The sequence below is a fragment of the Bufo gargarizans genome, chromosome 10 (genome assembly GCF_014858855.1).
Source record: "Bufo gargarizans isolate SCDJY-AF-19 chromosome 10, ASM1485885v1, whole genome shotgun sequence".
Classification (NCBI taxonomy): Eukaryota; Metazoa; Chordata; class Amphibia; order Anura; family Bufonidae; genus Bufo; species Bufo gargarizans.
In genome coordinates this window covers 63,712,013-63,729,519 of record NC_058089.1, presented here as the reverse complement: position 1 = coordinate 63,729,519, position 17,507 = coordinate 63,712,013, and the positions used below count along the sequence as shown (strand labels likewise).

The 17,507-nt window shown below is 43.8% G+C and overlaps 1 protein-coding gene across 1 annotated transcript in view; it reads left to right on the top strand.

The window, feature by feature from the left end:
• The window catches only part of MRPL11 (mitochondrial ribosomal protein L11), a 76,233-nt gene that overhangs the window by 19,751 nt on the left and 38,975 nt on the right, over positions 1 to 17,507 (top strand). The window contains exon 3 of the mRNA XM_044270538.1: positions 2,751 to 2,846. Within this exon, the coding sequence (XP_044126473.1) occupies positions 2,751 to 2,846 (96 nt within the window). The remainder of the gene's footprint in view (positions 1 to 2,750; positions 2,847 to 17,507) is intronic.

Below are 17,507 nucleotides of genomic sequence, written 5' to 3'. Positions count from 1 at the left end.
AGACGGATACCCTGACCGCGAAGCCAAGAAACCACCGGCTTCATGAGCTCGGTGAAACACCATGGAGCCGAGGAAAGGCCAAACGGGAGGCAAGTGAAACGCCAGACCTGCCCCCTTCAAAGGAACCGAAGTAGGTCCCTGGACTGCCCGGCGACCGGCACTGTAAGGTAAGCATCTTTCAGGTCGAACTTGACCATCCAGTCCCCCGGAAGTAGGAGGTCCCTGAGAAGGTTGATGCCCTCCATTTTGAAATGACTGTACCAAACATAACCATTTAGGGCCTTTAGGTTTATCGCTAGACGAAACTGTCCTCCCTTCTTCTTTACCAGGAAAATCTCGCTGATGACACCACCCTGGGAAAACGGAGCTCTCTCTATAGCCCTTTTTTCCTGAAGGGATATGAGCTCTAAATCTATGAGCCGGAGGGACTCTGGTGAGAACTTCCTTGCCCTGCCTGGAGATAGATAAAGTGGGGCGTCCATCTGAAACCCCCTGATCGTAGCTAGGACCCACGGGTCGGACGTGATGAGACCAGGCATGTAAAAAATGTTGGTGTCTGCCCCCTATGCAAAGGGAAGAAAGAAGGAGCAGATTTTGGTAACACCGAAAGGACGTCTTGAACCTGGAGCTCCTCTGGACCTTCCGAAAGCACCTATGGACATGAAGAAAGAGGCTTGTTGTCTCTGGTCCTGAAACGCTGGACGTTGGTTGAAGGGACCTCGACCTGTGCTACGGGCCTAAAAGTGCGCACGGCCGGACAGTCGGCCCCTTGTACTGCCAGCCCTGGTAGAGAACCTACCGTGAAAAACTTTGCGCATAGAAGATTGCGCCTTGTCCAAGGCCGTGAAGGCCCCCACAAATTTCCCTAGCTCTTTTTTATAAAAAGAATCGCCAAATAGGAGCCCTTGAGCATCCTTGCCGGCTTCAGTCAAAGCTGGCTCTATTTTCATGAGGATAGCCTTCCTCCTCTCAATCGCGAGGGAAGTATTTACGTTCCCCGCTACACAGATTGCACGCTGAACCCATCCTCCGAGTACCTCCGGGTCTATGGGCGTGCTATCCGGTCTAGCAGAATCTGCTATATCAAATATTTTCGCAAGAGGTCCTAAGATATCCAGGAGTTTATCCTGGCAAGCCCGAAGTGCAGAATCTTAGCCCCTGCGGGGATTGAACCCTGTTTTGGCCAGAAACTGGACCATTTTAGGGTCCACATTAGTGGTCTCACAGACCTTATTAGGAATCTAAAGGCGAGGGCATTCAGCCCTTAATTTATTTTGTGTCCTTACTTAAGAGCGTTCTAATCCTGGCCTCCAAATAATGGGCAACATGCGGTACAGGAACCCACTCTGCAGATCTGGGATGATGCAAACTATCGGGGTCAAAAAGGGGCTCCCCAGTAGGATCCGTAAGGGAGACAGAGCCCAACATGGTGGCATCCAGGGCCATACTAGTAGAAGGGCGAGATAAAGGGATGTTATCATCCATCGCGGGGTCTACCATAGCGCCCTCAATATCATTATCCAAATCACCTTGGTGGTAACTCAAAGCCTCCTCATCGGACTCCATATCGGAGTTAGAACTATGCTCGGGCTGATTGCGAGCCGACTTCTACGGCCGTGCTTTTTCCGCCTGGCGTGGACAGGCTCTCATGCGTGTGCTGAGCACGCTCTCTTTTGATAGAACTATGCTATAATTTGCTGGATTTCTGGAGGCAACAGCATCAGGTGGAGGGGTGCGGGGGGGCCCCAGATGGCCAAGGGCCTGTGATATGGATTGAGATATAATTGAGGACATAGACCCCATAGCAGAAGCAATGGCATGGGAGGTGGACTGTTGCAGAGCCAGGGTCTGGGCATCCACAGCGGGCACAGTAGTCCCCGGGGGAGCAGGAGGGGATACCAGAGGGATGGCCACCTGAGAACTGACAGGTACTAAAGGGTTACTATCGGTAGGGCGGGACATATTTAGGCCACTGAAATGGAGTTAGTCACTCCTGTTGGGAAAAGAGCGCAATATGAGGACAAAACCAACCTGCTAGGAAATCGGGAACCGCACTAAAATGGCAACTGCAAGCGCCGCAGAGAATAAAGGGAGGGGAGGGAGAGACACACCCCCGCCTCCTCCGAGCGCCAACAGGGAGAGGATGTTGCGGGAAAAAGCGCCGCCCTAACCTAAGGTAAACGCCCAGGAATACCGAACGAAGGAGAACAAGATGGTGAGATCACGGGCGCAGTGAGAAGAAACCAGATGCAGACGGCGGCAATGAGGAGAAATGGCGCCGAAACCCCACCACCACGACGAGCAGGTGAGGAAGAATAACGGACGAGAGGGGGGATAGGAAAGCACTGAGGCAATCTCAGAACGAAGGGGGGCACAGATATTTTTATGAATATATAATTAAACCCTAAATCACGCAATATATGATGGAAACCTAAATAAGGAATAAAAGAAACCCAATAATACTGTGGAGAAAAAAACCCTACATAAAAAAAAAATAAGACAGTGAAAACATAACGCTTATCTGCCATGGAGCAGCAAAGAATGAGGAAGATTACACTTAGGAGGGCCTATTTGTGGACTGGTTGGTGGGAGGGGTTACCCTTAGGGGTGTTTATGTTACCTTGGTTATTCTTCTTTGCTGCTATGGAATTCAGTAAAGAGAGAGAATGCAATATCAGCCTCCGTGTCTTGATATAAATTTAAAGGTATGTTGGTTATGTAAATGTGTTTTTCTATTTCTCTATTAACAGAGGGGCATCCCAATTGGTCAGTTTTGTAAGGAGTTCAATGAGAGGACCAAAGACATCATTGAAGGAGTGCCAATGCGAGTGAAAATCTTTGTTAATGTAAGTGTCTATTACACTCTCTTCTCAATTTTTCTGTTTTCTGTCCTTAATCTGTCTAGTACGTTTTGTCAACCTTTGTGTTTATATCTTCCATGTCACAATGTATTGTTTTGTATGCTGAAAGTTCCCCCAGGATAATGGTATCCCCGGTATATGCTTTTCATCACATTCAATCAGGGGTTAGAAGGCTTAGAAGTTTAGAAGCAAATATTGAAATCTTTAAGAATTTCCAAAACCCAATTTTTTTCATGACCAGTTCAGTTATGAAGTGACTTTGTGGGGCTTACATATTAGAAACCACCCTAATTGCCTCATTTTAGAAACTAGACCCTTCAAGGTATTCAAAACTGATTTTACAAACCTTGTTAACCCTTTAGGTGCCCCACAAGAATTAAAGGGATTCTGTCACCTCCCCTAACCCAAAAAACGATTTTAAAGCAGCCATGAAGCACAGCTTACCTTGATTAGGCTGTGCTCTTTTATCTTGTAATCCGTCCAGCAGTTTCTGCAAAAAACGACTTTTATTGATATGCAAATGAGTCCTGAATGTGCCCAGAGGGGCGTTTTGTTCCTCTTAGAGAGCCTAGTACCGCCCCTCTTACAGTGCCCAGCCCGCCTTCCTTGCACTGTCTAACCGCCCCCAGCCTGCCACAGCCTCTCCTCCCCCTCCCTCACGCCAAACGAACTCTCGCACAGGCGCAGTACCCACTGAGGGCTGCGCCTGTGCGATCAGCAGGAGACTGAGGGCAGGAGCTTCATCCTCGTCACTGGGCATGCGCCGAGCCCAGTGACGTCCGATGCTCGCTCTTCCCTGCTGACTGAGGGAAGAGCGAGCATCGGACGTCACTGGGCTCGGCGCATTCCCAGTGACGAGGATGAAGCTCCTGCCTTCAGTCTCCTGCTGATCGCACAGGCGCAGCCCTCAGTGGGTACTGCGCCTGTGCGAGAGTTCGTTTGGCGTGAGGGAGGGGGAGGAGAGGGAGGAGAGGCTGTGGCAGGCTGGGGGCGGTTAGACAGTGCAAGGAAGGCGGGCTGGGCACTGTAAGAGGGGCGGTACTGGGCTCTCTAAGAGGAACAAAACGCCCCTCTGGGCACATTCAGGACTCATTTGCATATCAATAAAAGTTGTTTTTTGCAGAAACTGCTGGACGGATTACAAGATAAAAGAGCACAGCCTAATCAAGGTAAGCTGTGCTTCATGGCTGCTTTAAAATCGTTTTTTGGGTTAGGGGAGGTGACAGAATCCCTTTAAAGGAAAATGGAAATGAAATTCAAAATTATTTTTTTTTTTGTATTTAGCAGATTTTACATTTTAATCAAATTATTATTTTATTTTTTTTCTGCAACACATCAAGGGTTAACAGCCAAACAAAACTCAATCTATTACCCTGAATCTGGAGTTTACAGAAACACCCCATGTGTGCTTAAAAACTGATGTATGGGCACACGGCAGGCTTCAGAGTGGAAGGAGCACCATATGGCTTTAGGAGAGCGAATTTAGCTGGAATGATAATTGGGAGCTATGTCGCATATGAAGACACCCTGAGGTGGCCCTACAGTGAAAACTCCCAAAAAGTGACCCCATTCCGGAAACTACACCCCTCAAGGAATATTTTAAGGTGTGTAGAGAGCACTTTGACTCATCAGGCGTTTTACAGAATTAGGAAACACTATTTTTCCAGAAAAAGTTGCTTTATACCCACATTTTTCACTTTCACAAGGCATAACAGGACAAAATGCACCCCACTTTTTCTTTTTACCAATTTCCCTCTGAATACATCAATATGTGCTCAAAAATGATGTATTGGCGCACAGCAGGGCTCTAGAGTCCAACAGAAAAATATGTATTTTGCTGACCTGAATTGACATTGATTTTAGGTACCATGTCGCATTTAGGATTCCTGAGGTCTCCAAAAAGTGACCCCATTTTGGAAAGGGCACCCCTGTACAAACATTTTAAGTGGTAGAAAGGGTACTTTTCAGCAAACTGGTGTCTCACAAAAGGCAGAAACACTTGTTAAAGGATTTCAAAGCACACATTTCTGAAAATGAAAAATTACTAGCAGACCCCAATTTTTCACTTTCATAAGGGGTTAAAGGAGAAAATGCACCCCAGTATGTGTTCCCCATTCAGGAAACCCATAAGTGCTTGTAGCCTGCTGTATGGGCGCACAAACAGCTAAATGTGAATGTGGCTGGCCTGAATTGGCAGGCATGGATTTTAGGTGCATGTTGTTCCTGAGGTCCCCAGAAATTTAAAAACCCCAAGAAGTGACCCCATTTTGGAAAGGGCACCCCCGTACAAACATTTTAAGTGGTGGAAAGGGTACTTTTGACCTAATAGGTGTTTCTCAGAATTGAAAATTTTGTGGTTGTGAAAAGTAGATCTGTAAGCTATGCGGACTAAAACAAAGATATAAGGTGGTAAAACTGCAGGGTACATCATGGATGAAATTAAATTTGTACTCCATGGATGAGTGGTAGATTTTAAAACACTCCTGCATGCACAGGCCAGGTTTTTCAGGGCAACTTTCACAGTGGTAAATGGTGTCTTTCCTTATCCTCTATTGTGACACACCCTACATCTTTTTTGGGTCCTTCCCTTCCTTGCTGTCTGAGGAATTTGACCTGGAAAATGTTGCCCTGGTACAACACGGGCACCATGACTTCCAGAAGTACTGGGACCATCCCTGGCCTGGGTTTGAAAAATTAGGGCCTTGATAACTACCTCTTGGAACGGAAGAAAAGTTCCTGTGTGGTCTGCAGATTGAAATGGCACATATGCATTGCACATTGCCATCTATACCAGGGCTTTGGAGTCGGAGTCGAGGAGTCGGAGTCAATTTTGGGTACCTGGAGTCGGAGTCGGCAAAAAATGAACCGACTCCGACTCCTACTAAATTTAAATTGGAATAAAAATAAATAAAAAAAAAAGCAAGTTTAAATGTCCGAATTCATAAACAGTTATAATTAATGACTTCTCTACTGTAAGAATAAAGGCCAATGCACGCAGTGCCTCACGTAACCGCAAAACAAACGCGTTCAGTGATGTGAAGAAGCATGCTTTTCATATGCTTCACTATATGGCACGCAATGCACAATTAGGAGTGGCAATACATATACTTTCCATTGTGTTGTGTTCTGATGTTACAAGGAACACAATGCCCATGGTTTACCGAGCCTCTCACTGATAAGGGATTAAGTAAATATGTGTTTTGCAGGACTAGAGACACTTGTATAAGTGAAGGGAATGGAGGGTCAATAGTTCAAGACTGAAGCTGTAAACCATTGGAAAAACTGCTGTCATTCAGCTAAGGCTATAAAACGTGTAAACTCAGAATGTTATCTTAAAGGGACACTGACAGGGCCAATAAGCATATTGAGGTATATATATGGCACTACAGGTCTTATAATGGGTATTACAATCATATAAGTATCCCCCCTGTCCACATTATACATACAGTAAACTTTAAGTTTTATAACCTGCTCCAACGGTCTTCAATCTGCCCAAGGGGCGGCGTTTCACCTCTCTTGCGCCCAGCCAGCCTCCCCAACTGCCGCTTTGAAGCGCCGCCCAGCTCATGAATATTCAGTTTGCTGGGCGGCTTCTGTGGTCCCCGCTCTGAAGCGCTGCGCTGAACAGTGCCCTGCGCATGCGTCGGCTCTTGTGAAGTCGGGGACAGTAAGCGCCGCCCAGCGAAGTGAATATTGATGAGCTGGGCGGCGCTTACTGTACCGGACTTCACAAGATCCGGCTCATGCGCCGGGCACTGTTAACTGCCCCATCTTCAGCAGAAGATCAGCACACAAAGGAGAAGGCAGCAGCTTCTGCCCAACTACCTCTCTGTGCTAGAAGAGCTTAGAAGAACTTCTTTCTTTCCTTCAAGGAATGTATAAAATACATTTGCATATTAAATACAGAGGAGTCGGATTCGGAAGTACAAAAAACGGAGGAGTCGGAGCATTTATCTACCAACTCCACAGCCCTGATCTATACAATGCGTACGGCCAACTTTTTTGTACCACACTGTGGTTTTTCGTGTGGCACTGTAGGGCTTCAGAAGCTGATCTGCAAGATCCACCCCTCCCATGTGCCTGTTATACTCCAGGATACAAACTGGTTTGGGGGTAGTGGTTGTGGTACCTCGTACAGGAGCAGGGGAGCTGGTGTTAGTGTGAATGGTGGTCAGTACAAGGAAGTCCCTCTTGTCCTTGTACTTAACCATCAGCATGTTCTCATGGAGGAGAGCCCTACTTTCACCTATTCTCAGTGCTTGCCCTACCAGGAATCTAGGGAGGCCTCTCTGATTTTTGCGCACTGTGCCGCATGCCACAGTACCTCTGGCAGTTAGGGACATGAATAGGGATATGCTGGTATAATAGTTATCCACATAGAAGTGGTATCTCTTATCCAGCAGTGGGTGCAGTGAGTTCCACACGATCTTCCCACTAACTCCTAGGATGGGGGTGCATTCTGAAGGTTCTATCTGGGAATCTTCCCCTTTGTAAATGCAGAACTTGTGGGTGTACACGGAGCTACTCTCACAAAGTTTGTAAATCTTTATGCCATACCTTGCCTATTTGCTAGGCAGGTACTGGCGGAATCTAATCCTCCCTTTGAAAAGTAATAGGGACTCATCTACACTGACATTTTTATTTGTGTTGTACACCTCAGCAAACTTGATTTTAAAAGGTGTCAATGACAGGCCTAACTTTTGAACAGACTGTCAAATGTTGGGTTGTTTTGGGATGGGCACTGTGCATTGCATTGTCGTTGTAGTGTAGGAATTCCTAATTGACTCAAATCGTTTCTCGGTCATGGTCTTGCTGTAAATTGGAGTCTGGTAGAAAATGTCCGAACTCCAATATTGTCTAACGTTTGGCTTCTTTACAACACCTTCTTTAAAATACCTCCCTTTTTCCATTCACATAGCCGTATGAAGGCTTGTTTTGTGCGGTACAGGTTGTATTATCGTGACAGATTTAAACTATGATAAAATATATAATACACAAAATATAACATCCAGAGTAATTTAAGTCACCAAAGCCGTGAACAAATGAGCAAGCTCTCCATCGACCATTGCCCAACATGGCGCTTGGCCGACATCCATTTGATACAAAGAGAGGTGATGGTAGCAAGACGCATTTTACTCTGATGTCTTCAATGGAGCTGCTCTTTGTTACATGGCTAGATGTTTTCTAGCCTTCCACCAAAAGGTCTTCGGTGTGCCATATACGTGTACAGTTACTTCATACTTCGGGAACGCAAGGTACTACCATTTAGCACTAACCAACTACATTGCAAGGTATGACTGGGGAAACGGCCACTTAAATACCCTGCTATACAACTTTCTAATGGCAGCATTTAATATTGGGAAGCTGTAGCATGGGAGATGGGTGGTCTCGTAGGCTTACATTGAAATCTGCTGCAATGACCCAGATACTGGAAGCCTGTGCTAGCATTTCTTCTGCAGTGTTGCTATCAGTGTGTGAAGAGTGGGAGAAGAGGGTTGCATTGATAATCCAACACAATGGGCAGCACATTGAACACATTTTGTGGTCAGAAACTTGTAAATAACTCATGAAAGAATAAAGTTACGTTAAACCCAAGCACACCATTGTTTTTCTTGTGAAATTCCCAATAAGTGTCATGTGTCACATGACCCTCTTCCTATTGAAAAAACAAAAGTTGGATTCAAAATGTCTGACTTTAAAATGGCCGCCATGGTCACCACCCATCTTGAAAAGTTTCCCCCCCCAACATATACTAATGTGCCACAAACAAGAAGTTAATATCACCAACCATTCCCATTTTATTAAGGCGTATCCTTATAAATGGCCCACCCTGTAGATGTAAACAGAACCTATTCTATTAAACGCTTATACAAGTAGAGCCCCCCCGACAGAGTGGAGAGGGTGTCGGCTGTAATTTTGTATTGACGTCACTGATTTAATTTGCGCTCCCCTGATCCGTCAGAACCATAACCCACAAAAAACGGATCCGGTCTGTGGAGCATATGCCTTCACTTGGTCAGCATCTGCTCAATAATCCATCAGTATTGCTAATGCCCCCAAAAAAAACAGGATTGGATCTTAAACAGAGATGACATGTGCATGGAAAATTTTGCATGTCTTCTGTGTTTTGTACCCACTCCTGCTATTGGCTACCAAATTATAAGCCAATTCTGATGGGTGCATACAGGCCTTACAGCTGCTACAGACGGGATCTGTTGTGCGTCTAATTTTTCCTTCCTTCTGAGAGGGGTCAAACAAATTATGTCAGCCAGGCCGAAAGGCAAAATAGTGGCCCAGTCATGAAGTGGGGAGGGTGGGAACAGCATGAGGAGACCACAGAGTGGCCCAATGACAGGGTCTGGAGGTGGTGGCAGCATCAGGAGGCCACATAGTGGCACAATGGCAGTCTGGAGGTGATGGCAGCATGAGACTACCACAGAGTGGCACAATGACTGTGTGGATGTGGCGGCAGCATGAGGAGGCCACAGTGTGGCACAATGACCGAGTGTGTTGGTGGTGGCAGCATCAGGAGACCACAGAGTGGCGAGGTGACAGTGTGGGGGCGGCAGCAGCATGAGGAGGCCACAGAGTGGCACGACGAAGAGAGATTGGGGAGGTAGCGGCAGCATCAGGAGACCAGAGTGGCAAGGTGACAGTGTGGGGGTGGCAGCAGCATGAGGCCACAGAGTGGCACGACAACGAGATTTTGCAGAGGTGGCAGCAGCATGAGGACCCAACAGAGTGGCCTCTTTCGTCTATTCATTTATAGTGAATATGGCACAGAACAGAAGGTTAGTATTTCTCAACTTTATCAAGTGCTGCTTAAAAGACCATTTAATAATACACGTTTTCCGGCACAAAAGGCTTGGCAAATTAAGTTGTCCGTGAATTTCCCTCAAAGATTTGGATAATATATTGGCGAATTTAAGTTTACTTTCTTATAATTTTAATCAAGTTTTGGTTCAAATTAATAATAAATATTTAATAAAAATTGTGGTTGCGATGGAGATGGCATTCCAAAAAACGTTCTCTCTACCTTGAGACGAATCCTGTCTAGATTGATGCAAGTGCGGTATCGACTGCTCATCGAGCCAGATACTGCTGGGGGAACGTGCCTGGCATGAACAGGCCTCTAGTAGCTACAGACAATGAGAAGACAAAGCTTCAAAATAGCTTGGAGCCTGAAAGAGTCGTGAAGTTCATAAAGATTGAAACCGTAATTACCAGCCCCTGGTCTCTTCGTCAGGAAAAACCTCACCAGTTCCCAGTCATCATGGATGGGAAGGAGGACATCGACATCCTATGGTGCATGGAGAAGGAGAGGGTCTTCGGATTCCCACCGCACTATACGGACATTTCAAATTAACCGCTGCTCCAACCAGCTGCTCCTGGGAAGATCATGGAGCGTCCCGGTCATCTGGCATCTATTCGCCCCACTGAAGGATTATTTTTAATGTGTGTAGCATCCACACGGGGCCCCCCCACGCTGCAGATTTATCATGGAGATTTTACCGCATATAACTACAGCTCTGAAACGCTGAATAAATTTAGTTTTTTCAACCAAAATAAGTCAAAGATTTTACCACATAACTAGAACGCTGAATAATTTTTTTATTTTTATTTTTTTGCTACTGAAATGCGTCATTAAAGGCTTGGGATTCTCCACCTTGGCTCGCCACAAGCCATCAGCTCTCTGAAAGGTGCAGATTCCAACACTTGGAAACAGAGGGACTTCAGCACCAGCAACTTGGACAGCAGCACGTTCAGTTTCTGCTCTGTTTGATACGTGCATGCATACTGTTGTCTCTAGGCAATCGCTTCGTTGATCGTTTGCTGATGGAATGACTGACAAGGAGGAGCAGGAGCATCAGGACCAGCAGACGATGGGAACAACAGACTGCTCCTTTTGCCTGAGGTGGTGGAGCCTTGACTGCCTGAAATCTGGTACGGCGTGCCACTGGGTGATGCAGCGGTTGCTGAGCCAGACTGGATCACCACATCGGAGCCACGGTTCTCCCAGGCCACTTTATGGTGACGCTGCATATGTTGATGCAGGGCCATGCTGCCCACATTGGCATACTAGCTACGCTTCACCTTCTGCCCACAGATTCTACAGAGGCTGTACAAAAATCTGCCATAGTGTTTACCGACAACACTATGCACTGACTGACGGCTGCTGCCGCTGCTTCCATTTCTTAATAAAGAAACATTTTTAGAAGAATATATATATTTTTTATTTTATTTTTCCACTTGCACTCCAATAACAAGAACTAATTGCTGGAATGCCAGAGCTGTATAATGACTATTTGGATCCCCAAATAATGTTTCCCTGCACTTGTAAATCATTTTTATATATATATATATTTTTTTTCACAATGAGGTTTTATCTAGCACTGTCCCAAGCGACTTCAGACGTCTCTTCCTGCACTAAAATGCTGTGAAATTATTCCTCCCTATCGTTTCCCTGCAATTTAAATAATGTTTCCCTGCAGTTATAAATCACTTTTTTTTTGTTTTTCATGAGATTTGCAGCATAACTCTCTCCCTAGTGCCTGCAACGTCTGTCCATGCACTCAAAGCTGGAAAATGTCTGAATCCAAGATGGATGCAGGTATTTTTAGGGCTGTGATATCACAGGGCTGGCTGGCTGGCTGCTGATTGGCTGCATGTATAGCATTATGGGACGCCTGACTTAGGAAAAAAAAAAGTTATTTTCATTGTTATATTCTGACCCTTAACTTTTTTTTGTAGTTACCGTATGTATACAGAGCTGTGTGAGGGCAAATTTTTTGGGCTGATCTGTACTTTTCATTGTTGGGGTGTGTATGACTCATTGATCACTTGATCATTGATCTTTTTTTTTTTTTTCACACTTCGCCGTTTCTGTAGGGAACTTGAACATGCAATTATTAGATTGATTCTCTCGTAGACTCCAATGCATTAGCAATAGTCTGAGAATTTCCCAACCACAGGCTGGGTCTCCGATAGAACAGGCTATGAGCTGTGCGCTACGATTGGCCAGCGCTGCAGCAAGGGACAACCCTAATACAAAAACCCTGCCCAGTACAACAGAGGGAGCTGCAGACACCGGAGCCTATACCGGGCAAACAGAGCGGCGCCCAGACATACTAGTAAGTGCAGGGGGACCCCTGGCGCCACTCTGCCCACTGATATACTTAGTTTTTAAACTAGTGAAAGGTCCTCTTTAAACTAATCCCGTTATGCCAGAAATAGTTCCTGCTAGGGGTCACTGCAATGGCCCATGCTTAAGAATTGGTGCATTTTAGTGACCTTTACAGGTGTGCCGACACATTTCCCCAGTACCAGTAGTTCTTCAGGAGATGATACAGGAACATTTAATAGTTATTGCAAGTATGCACCCATACAAATACTCCCCATTCAGCCCATCGCAGCATCCTCTGCTACTAGCATACAGCACGATCGCCCTGGTCAAAATCGTGCTCACTTATAACCTAAATAAAAACAATCGCTACATCATTTCTTCCCATAACTGTTTATTAACATATTGCGCACCTCCCCTTGCATTACCTATATACAAGATTGTGCAACAACACGCCCCCTCTCTCCTCCCTTTGCCACCCCCTGGCTTGCGCTCCAAAAAGGATTTTTAAATCGCTGTATGTAGATGACATCTGTTTTACTGTCCTGATGTAGGGGGCATTCCGCCCTTGAAACGCGTTGACAGAAAATAAAAATTGTCCACTTTTATCAATACTCACCTGGCATTTGACTCCTGCTGACAGCGCCGACAAAAAGATATAGGCTCTAGCACTCACTTTTGTTGAAGTGTGTTTTTCTCCATACTTTATTGGCAAGTGTTCACAGACATATAGGACATAATTTCTCTCTGGTGTATTGGCTGTTGACGCGTTTCGAAATACTTCTTATTCGTAACAGTGGTGTGCGTCTGGTGTTTTCAGGTATAAGTAGCCATATGGGTGTGTGTAATTAGGTGTTAGTTCACTCCCACTCCAAGAAACATGGGGGGGGGGGGGGGGTGGACCATAATTGGCCACTTCCCAAAACACTGGTCACTAATAGTCATCACCTGGAACACCAGACTCATTCCAGCTCAATATCTGACATGCAAAAATTTACATTAAAAACATTAGAATGGGATTGCAGCGAAATTCATTCATTAATGTTTTTAATGTAAATTTTTGTATGTCAGATATTGAGCTGGAATGAGTCTGGTGTTCCAGGTGATGACTATTAGTGACCAGTGTTTTGGGAAGTGGCAAATTATGGTCCACCTCTAAAGCAGATCTGGTATTTTCGGATACTGATTAAAAATGCGTTGGAGGAACTTCCCAGTGTTAAATAAAAAAAAGCAAGTTTAAATGTCCGAATTCATAAACGGTTATAATTAATGACTTCTCTACTGTAAGAATAAAGGCCAATGCATGCAGTGCCTCACGTAACCGCAAAACAAACGCGTTCAGTGATGTGAAGAAGCATGCTTTTCATATGCTTCACTATATATGGCACGCAATGCACAATTAGGAGTGGCAATACTTATACTTTCCATTGTGTTGTGTTCTGATGTTACAGGGAACGCAATGCCCATGGTTTACCTAGCCTCTCACTGATAAGGGATTAAGTAAATATGTGTTTTGCAGGACTAGAGACACTTGTATAAGTGAAGGGAATGGAGGGTCAATAGTTCAAGACTGAAGCTGTAAACCATGGATGTCAAACTCATGGCCCTCCAGATGTTGCAAAACTACAACTACCATCATTCCCTGATAGCTGTAGTATGCCCAGGCATGATGGGAGTTGTAGTTTTGCAACAGCTGGAGGGCCACGGGTTTGACATCCCTGCTGTAAACCATTGGAAAAACTGCTGTCATTCAGCTAAGGCTATAAAACGTGTAAACTCAGAATGTTATCTTAAACTTTAAACATGACTATGGGATTCTTCTAGGGAAATCATGTTTTAAAATAAATGTACCTTCTTGGATCCTCCCACTGCCCTGTCTTCAGCAGAAGATCAGCACACAAAGGAGAAGGCAGCAGCTTCTGCCGAACTACCTCTCTGTGCTAGAAAAGCTTAGAAGAACTTCTTTCTTTCCTTCAAGGAATGTATAAAATACATTCGCATATTAAATACAGAGGAGTCGGAGTCGGAAGTACAAAAAACTGAGGAGTCGGAGTTGGAGTCGGAGCATTTATCTACCGACTCCACAGCCCTGTTAGTGACATGTACCAACTGGAGAAAATACTCTGTCAAGAGACAAGGCTTTGGTGGGACCATACAACATTGGTCAAATACTTAGAAAAAAATATGATTCCAAGGGGTTTACAGATAAAAAAAAAAAATCCCAACCACGATTTTCTCAGAGCAATTTGTGCTGGAATGGAACCAAATATTATCGGACTGCTCAACCAAGCTCATGACGCTCATTGTTAAATATGAAGGAGAAAAATTACAGGACTTGCAAACAGATATCAACGTATTTAAACAAAAACTAAACAGGTCTGAAAATATACCAGATTTTGAAACCTTACAAAATAACATGAGTGCTAATATCAAAGAAATGGAGGAGCATATCATCGAAATGAAACAAAAAAAGTTCCAAAGAGACTTATATGACTACAAACATGACCAAATATATGAATGGGGTAGAAGAGAGAACCCTTTCTCCACCCCAAAATCCATCCTAAAAAAGAGAAAAAACAATAAAAAAAAGCAAAGGAATAGGAAACCCACCAAAAGTGAATTTCTCATCTGAATTAGACACCATGGAACTGAGTGACTTATCCCAGGAGTCTACACAGAAATCCAATCAACAAGATAGAGCGAATGAAACAACGAGACCCAAAACCTCATACTATAAAAAGAATAAACCAAGCAGGAATTACCACTCAACTCCAGCAAAAAACGAGTCCGGAGAGCGGGTCGCAAACACAGGAAAAGGACATGTGATGTCAACACGACAGAAGAGGAGGTAAAAAACGTTCCCTCAAAGGGAAAATGCAATGATGTGATTCATTTGTCCACAGAGACTTTAACTCAAGAACAAATACATGTATTAAGACTGGGTTTAAATGTTGTGCCAAGTGTGAACTTTGATCTATTTCTGACATTATTAGATATAAATAGGTTCATTAGACAATTGACAGTGGCTAGACATTTTTTTGGGTGTTGATCCCTCTGAACATCCTACCAACGTATCAGATACCCCAAATATGCATAACCCATATTAAAATATGGAGTTTCAGGAGCAATCAACTCTGACATGTCTGGAGGATCTTCAGAGGGACAATGAACAGGACAAAAGTCATTTGACAATGCAGAGTTTCAGGATTTCTAATCCCTATTTTTACCCACTAATGTCTCGCACTACAAATATGGACCTGTTTCAGGATTTGGTTGAAAAAGAATTGAAACAAGTACATGATACTGTCAGGGACGTCAACATATCCCACAATGTCTCCAAAAATCAAAGACAAGCCCTAAAAGAGCTATCAGATAACAAAACAAAAAAAAATTAAAATGGCAGACAAAGGGGGATCTGTTGTCGTCCTTGACAGAGACGTATATTACCATCAAATAATGGAAATTTTGGGAGATGCCATCACGTACATTAAACTCCCATCAAATCCTATTGAGAAATATCAAATGGAATATACCCAGATCCTCAAAAAAGGATTGGACTATGCATTTATATCACAAAAAGAATATGATTATATGAATGTAGATTTTCCAGTTGCCCCGATCATGCATGCAGTTCCCAAGGTCCATAAAAATCAAAACCCGCCACCTTTGCGCCCCATAATTAGTGGCATAGGGTCTCTAACAGAAAGACTCGGTAACTGACTGGATTGTGCGATTCAACCCATGGTCAAGAGGATACCGGGTTACATCAGTGACACATCATAAGTCCTGAGGTCATTCTATAACAAAAAATGGAAATCAGAATATAGATGGCTTACAATAGATGTGGTGGCACTCTATCCTTCAATTCCACACATTATTGCAGTGGAAGCTCTAGAGTTCCACCTTCATAAATATAGTGGATATGGGGATGACTTTATAGAATATGTCCTTGATGTAACCATGTTCCTCATGTCCCATAACTATTTTGCCTTTGATAATGTGTTTTACCTTCAATCAAAAGGAGTTTCAATGGGGGCCAAGTACTCCCCAGCTCTGGCCAACCTGACTATGGCCTACTGGGAAGAAAAATACATATATATATATATAGTACCAATAATCCCTTTGCTAACTGTCTGAACTGGTACGGCAGGTACATCGATGACTTGCTCATTGTGTGGAGCAGCGATGTGCCTGCCGTACAGGAGTTCATACAGTATCTTCAAAATAACACTTATAATCTAAGATTTACACATAGTGAGGATCCCAGGACGATGAACATCCTGGATCTAAAACTAACAGGCATTCCAGAGAAAATCATTCAAACAGAGACATACAGGAAAGAGATTACAGGTAATACGATTTTACGAGCAGATAGCCACCATTCACACCATACTATTAAGTCCATCCCAGTGGGTGAATTTATACGGGCTAGAAGAAACTGCAACGCAATTGAAGCATTCAGAAAAGAAAGTCATGTGATATGGACGCGATTATCAGAAAGAAAATATCCAGATTGGATGATACTAAGGGGCCTCCATATAGCAAAAAATAAAACCAGGGAACATTTATTGTTCAGTAATAAGAATAACCCCCAAAAAATATCCAACATACAAAAATAAAGATGGGTGCACAAATGGGGATATAAATCAAGAAGACAATAACATTAAAGTTAAACAACCTACCCTGGTTTTAACATACAGCAGACAATTCAATGCAATTCAGAATATAATAAAGTATTTGCCGGTATTATATGAGGATAATATACTGGATACTGTACTCAAACAGGGTTGAAGAATAGTCTCAAAAAGACCCTCCCACAATAGGGAACTCCTTGTCTCCATCAATGTTTGTACGCGAAATACATCCACAAACAAACACATGGCTAACATACAAAGGGTTCACACGCTGCGGCAGTCAGCGGTGCCGCACTTGTAACTATGTGCAAAATACAAAAACGTTCGCTAATACAGACCACACACAGATATATAATATCAAGTCCTATATCGACTGTAACACAAAAGCAGTAGTTTGTGATCCTTTGTGAACAATGCGACAAAATGTATGTAGGGTGTTCTATAAGAAAATTTAAACGGAATTTTAGAACACCTTAATTATATAGATAACCCCTCATACACCAATATATCAAATGCCGCAAGACATTTTATAGACAAACATAATCGCAGTGCAAAGCATTTTAAAGCATATGCTATAGAACACGTAAAAACCCCAGAGGAGGGGATATCAGACATCTAGTAAACCTTAAAGGCATTTTGGATATTTAAATTGGAAACAAGGTATCCAAAGGGAATGAATATGAGAAGGGAAATTATGCATTTTTATTAAGGGAGCTTTGGAGGAGAGTGGCTTTTTTTCTTCTTTTTTCTCTTCTACCCTTCTCAAATTCATCCATATGCATAGGAATATAGTTGGGATCTCTGAAACTGCATCTACGACGAGGTTGTTTTGGTTTTCCCTGAAACTAAAAAGGAAACGATAGGATAGGAAGTAATCCCAATGTGAACAGG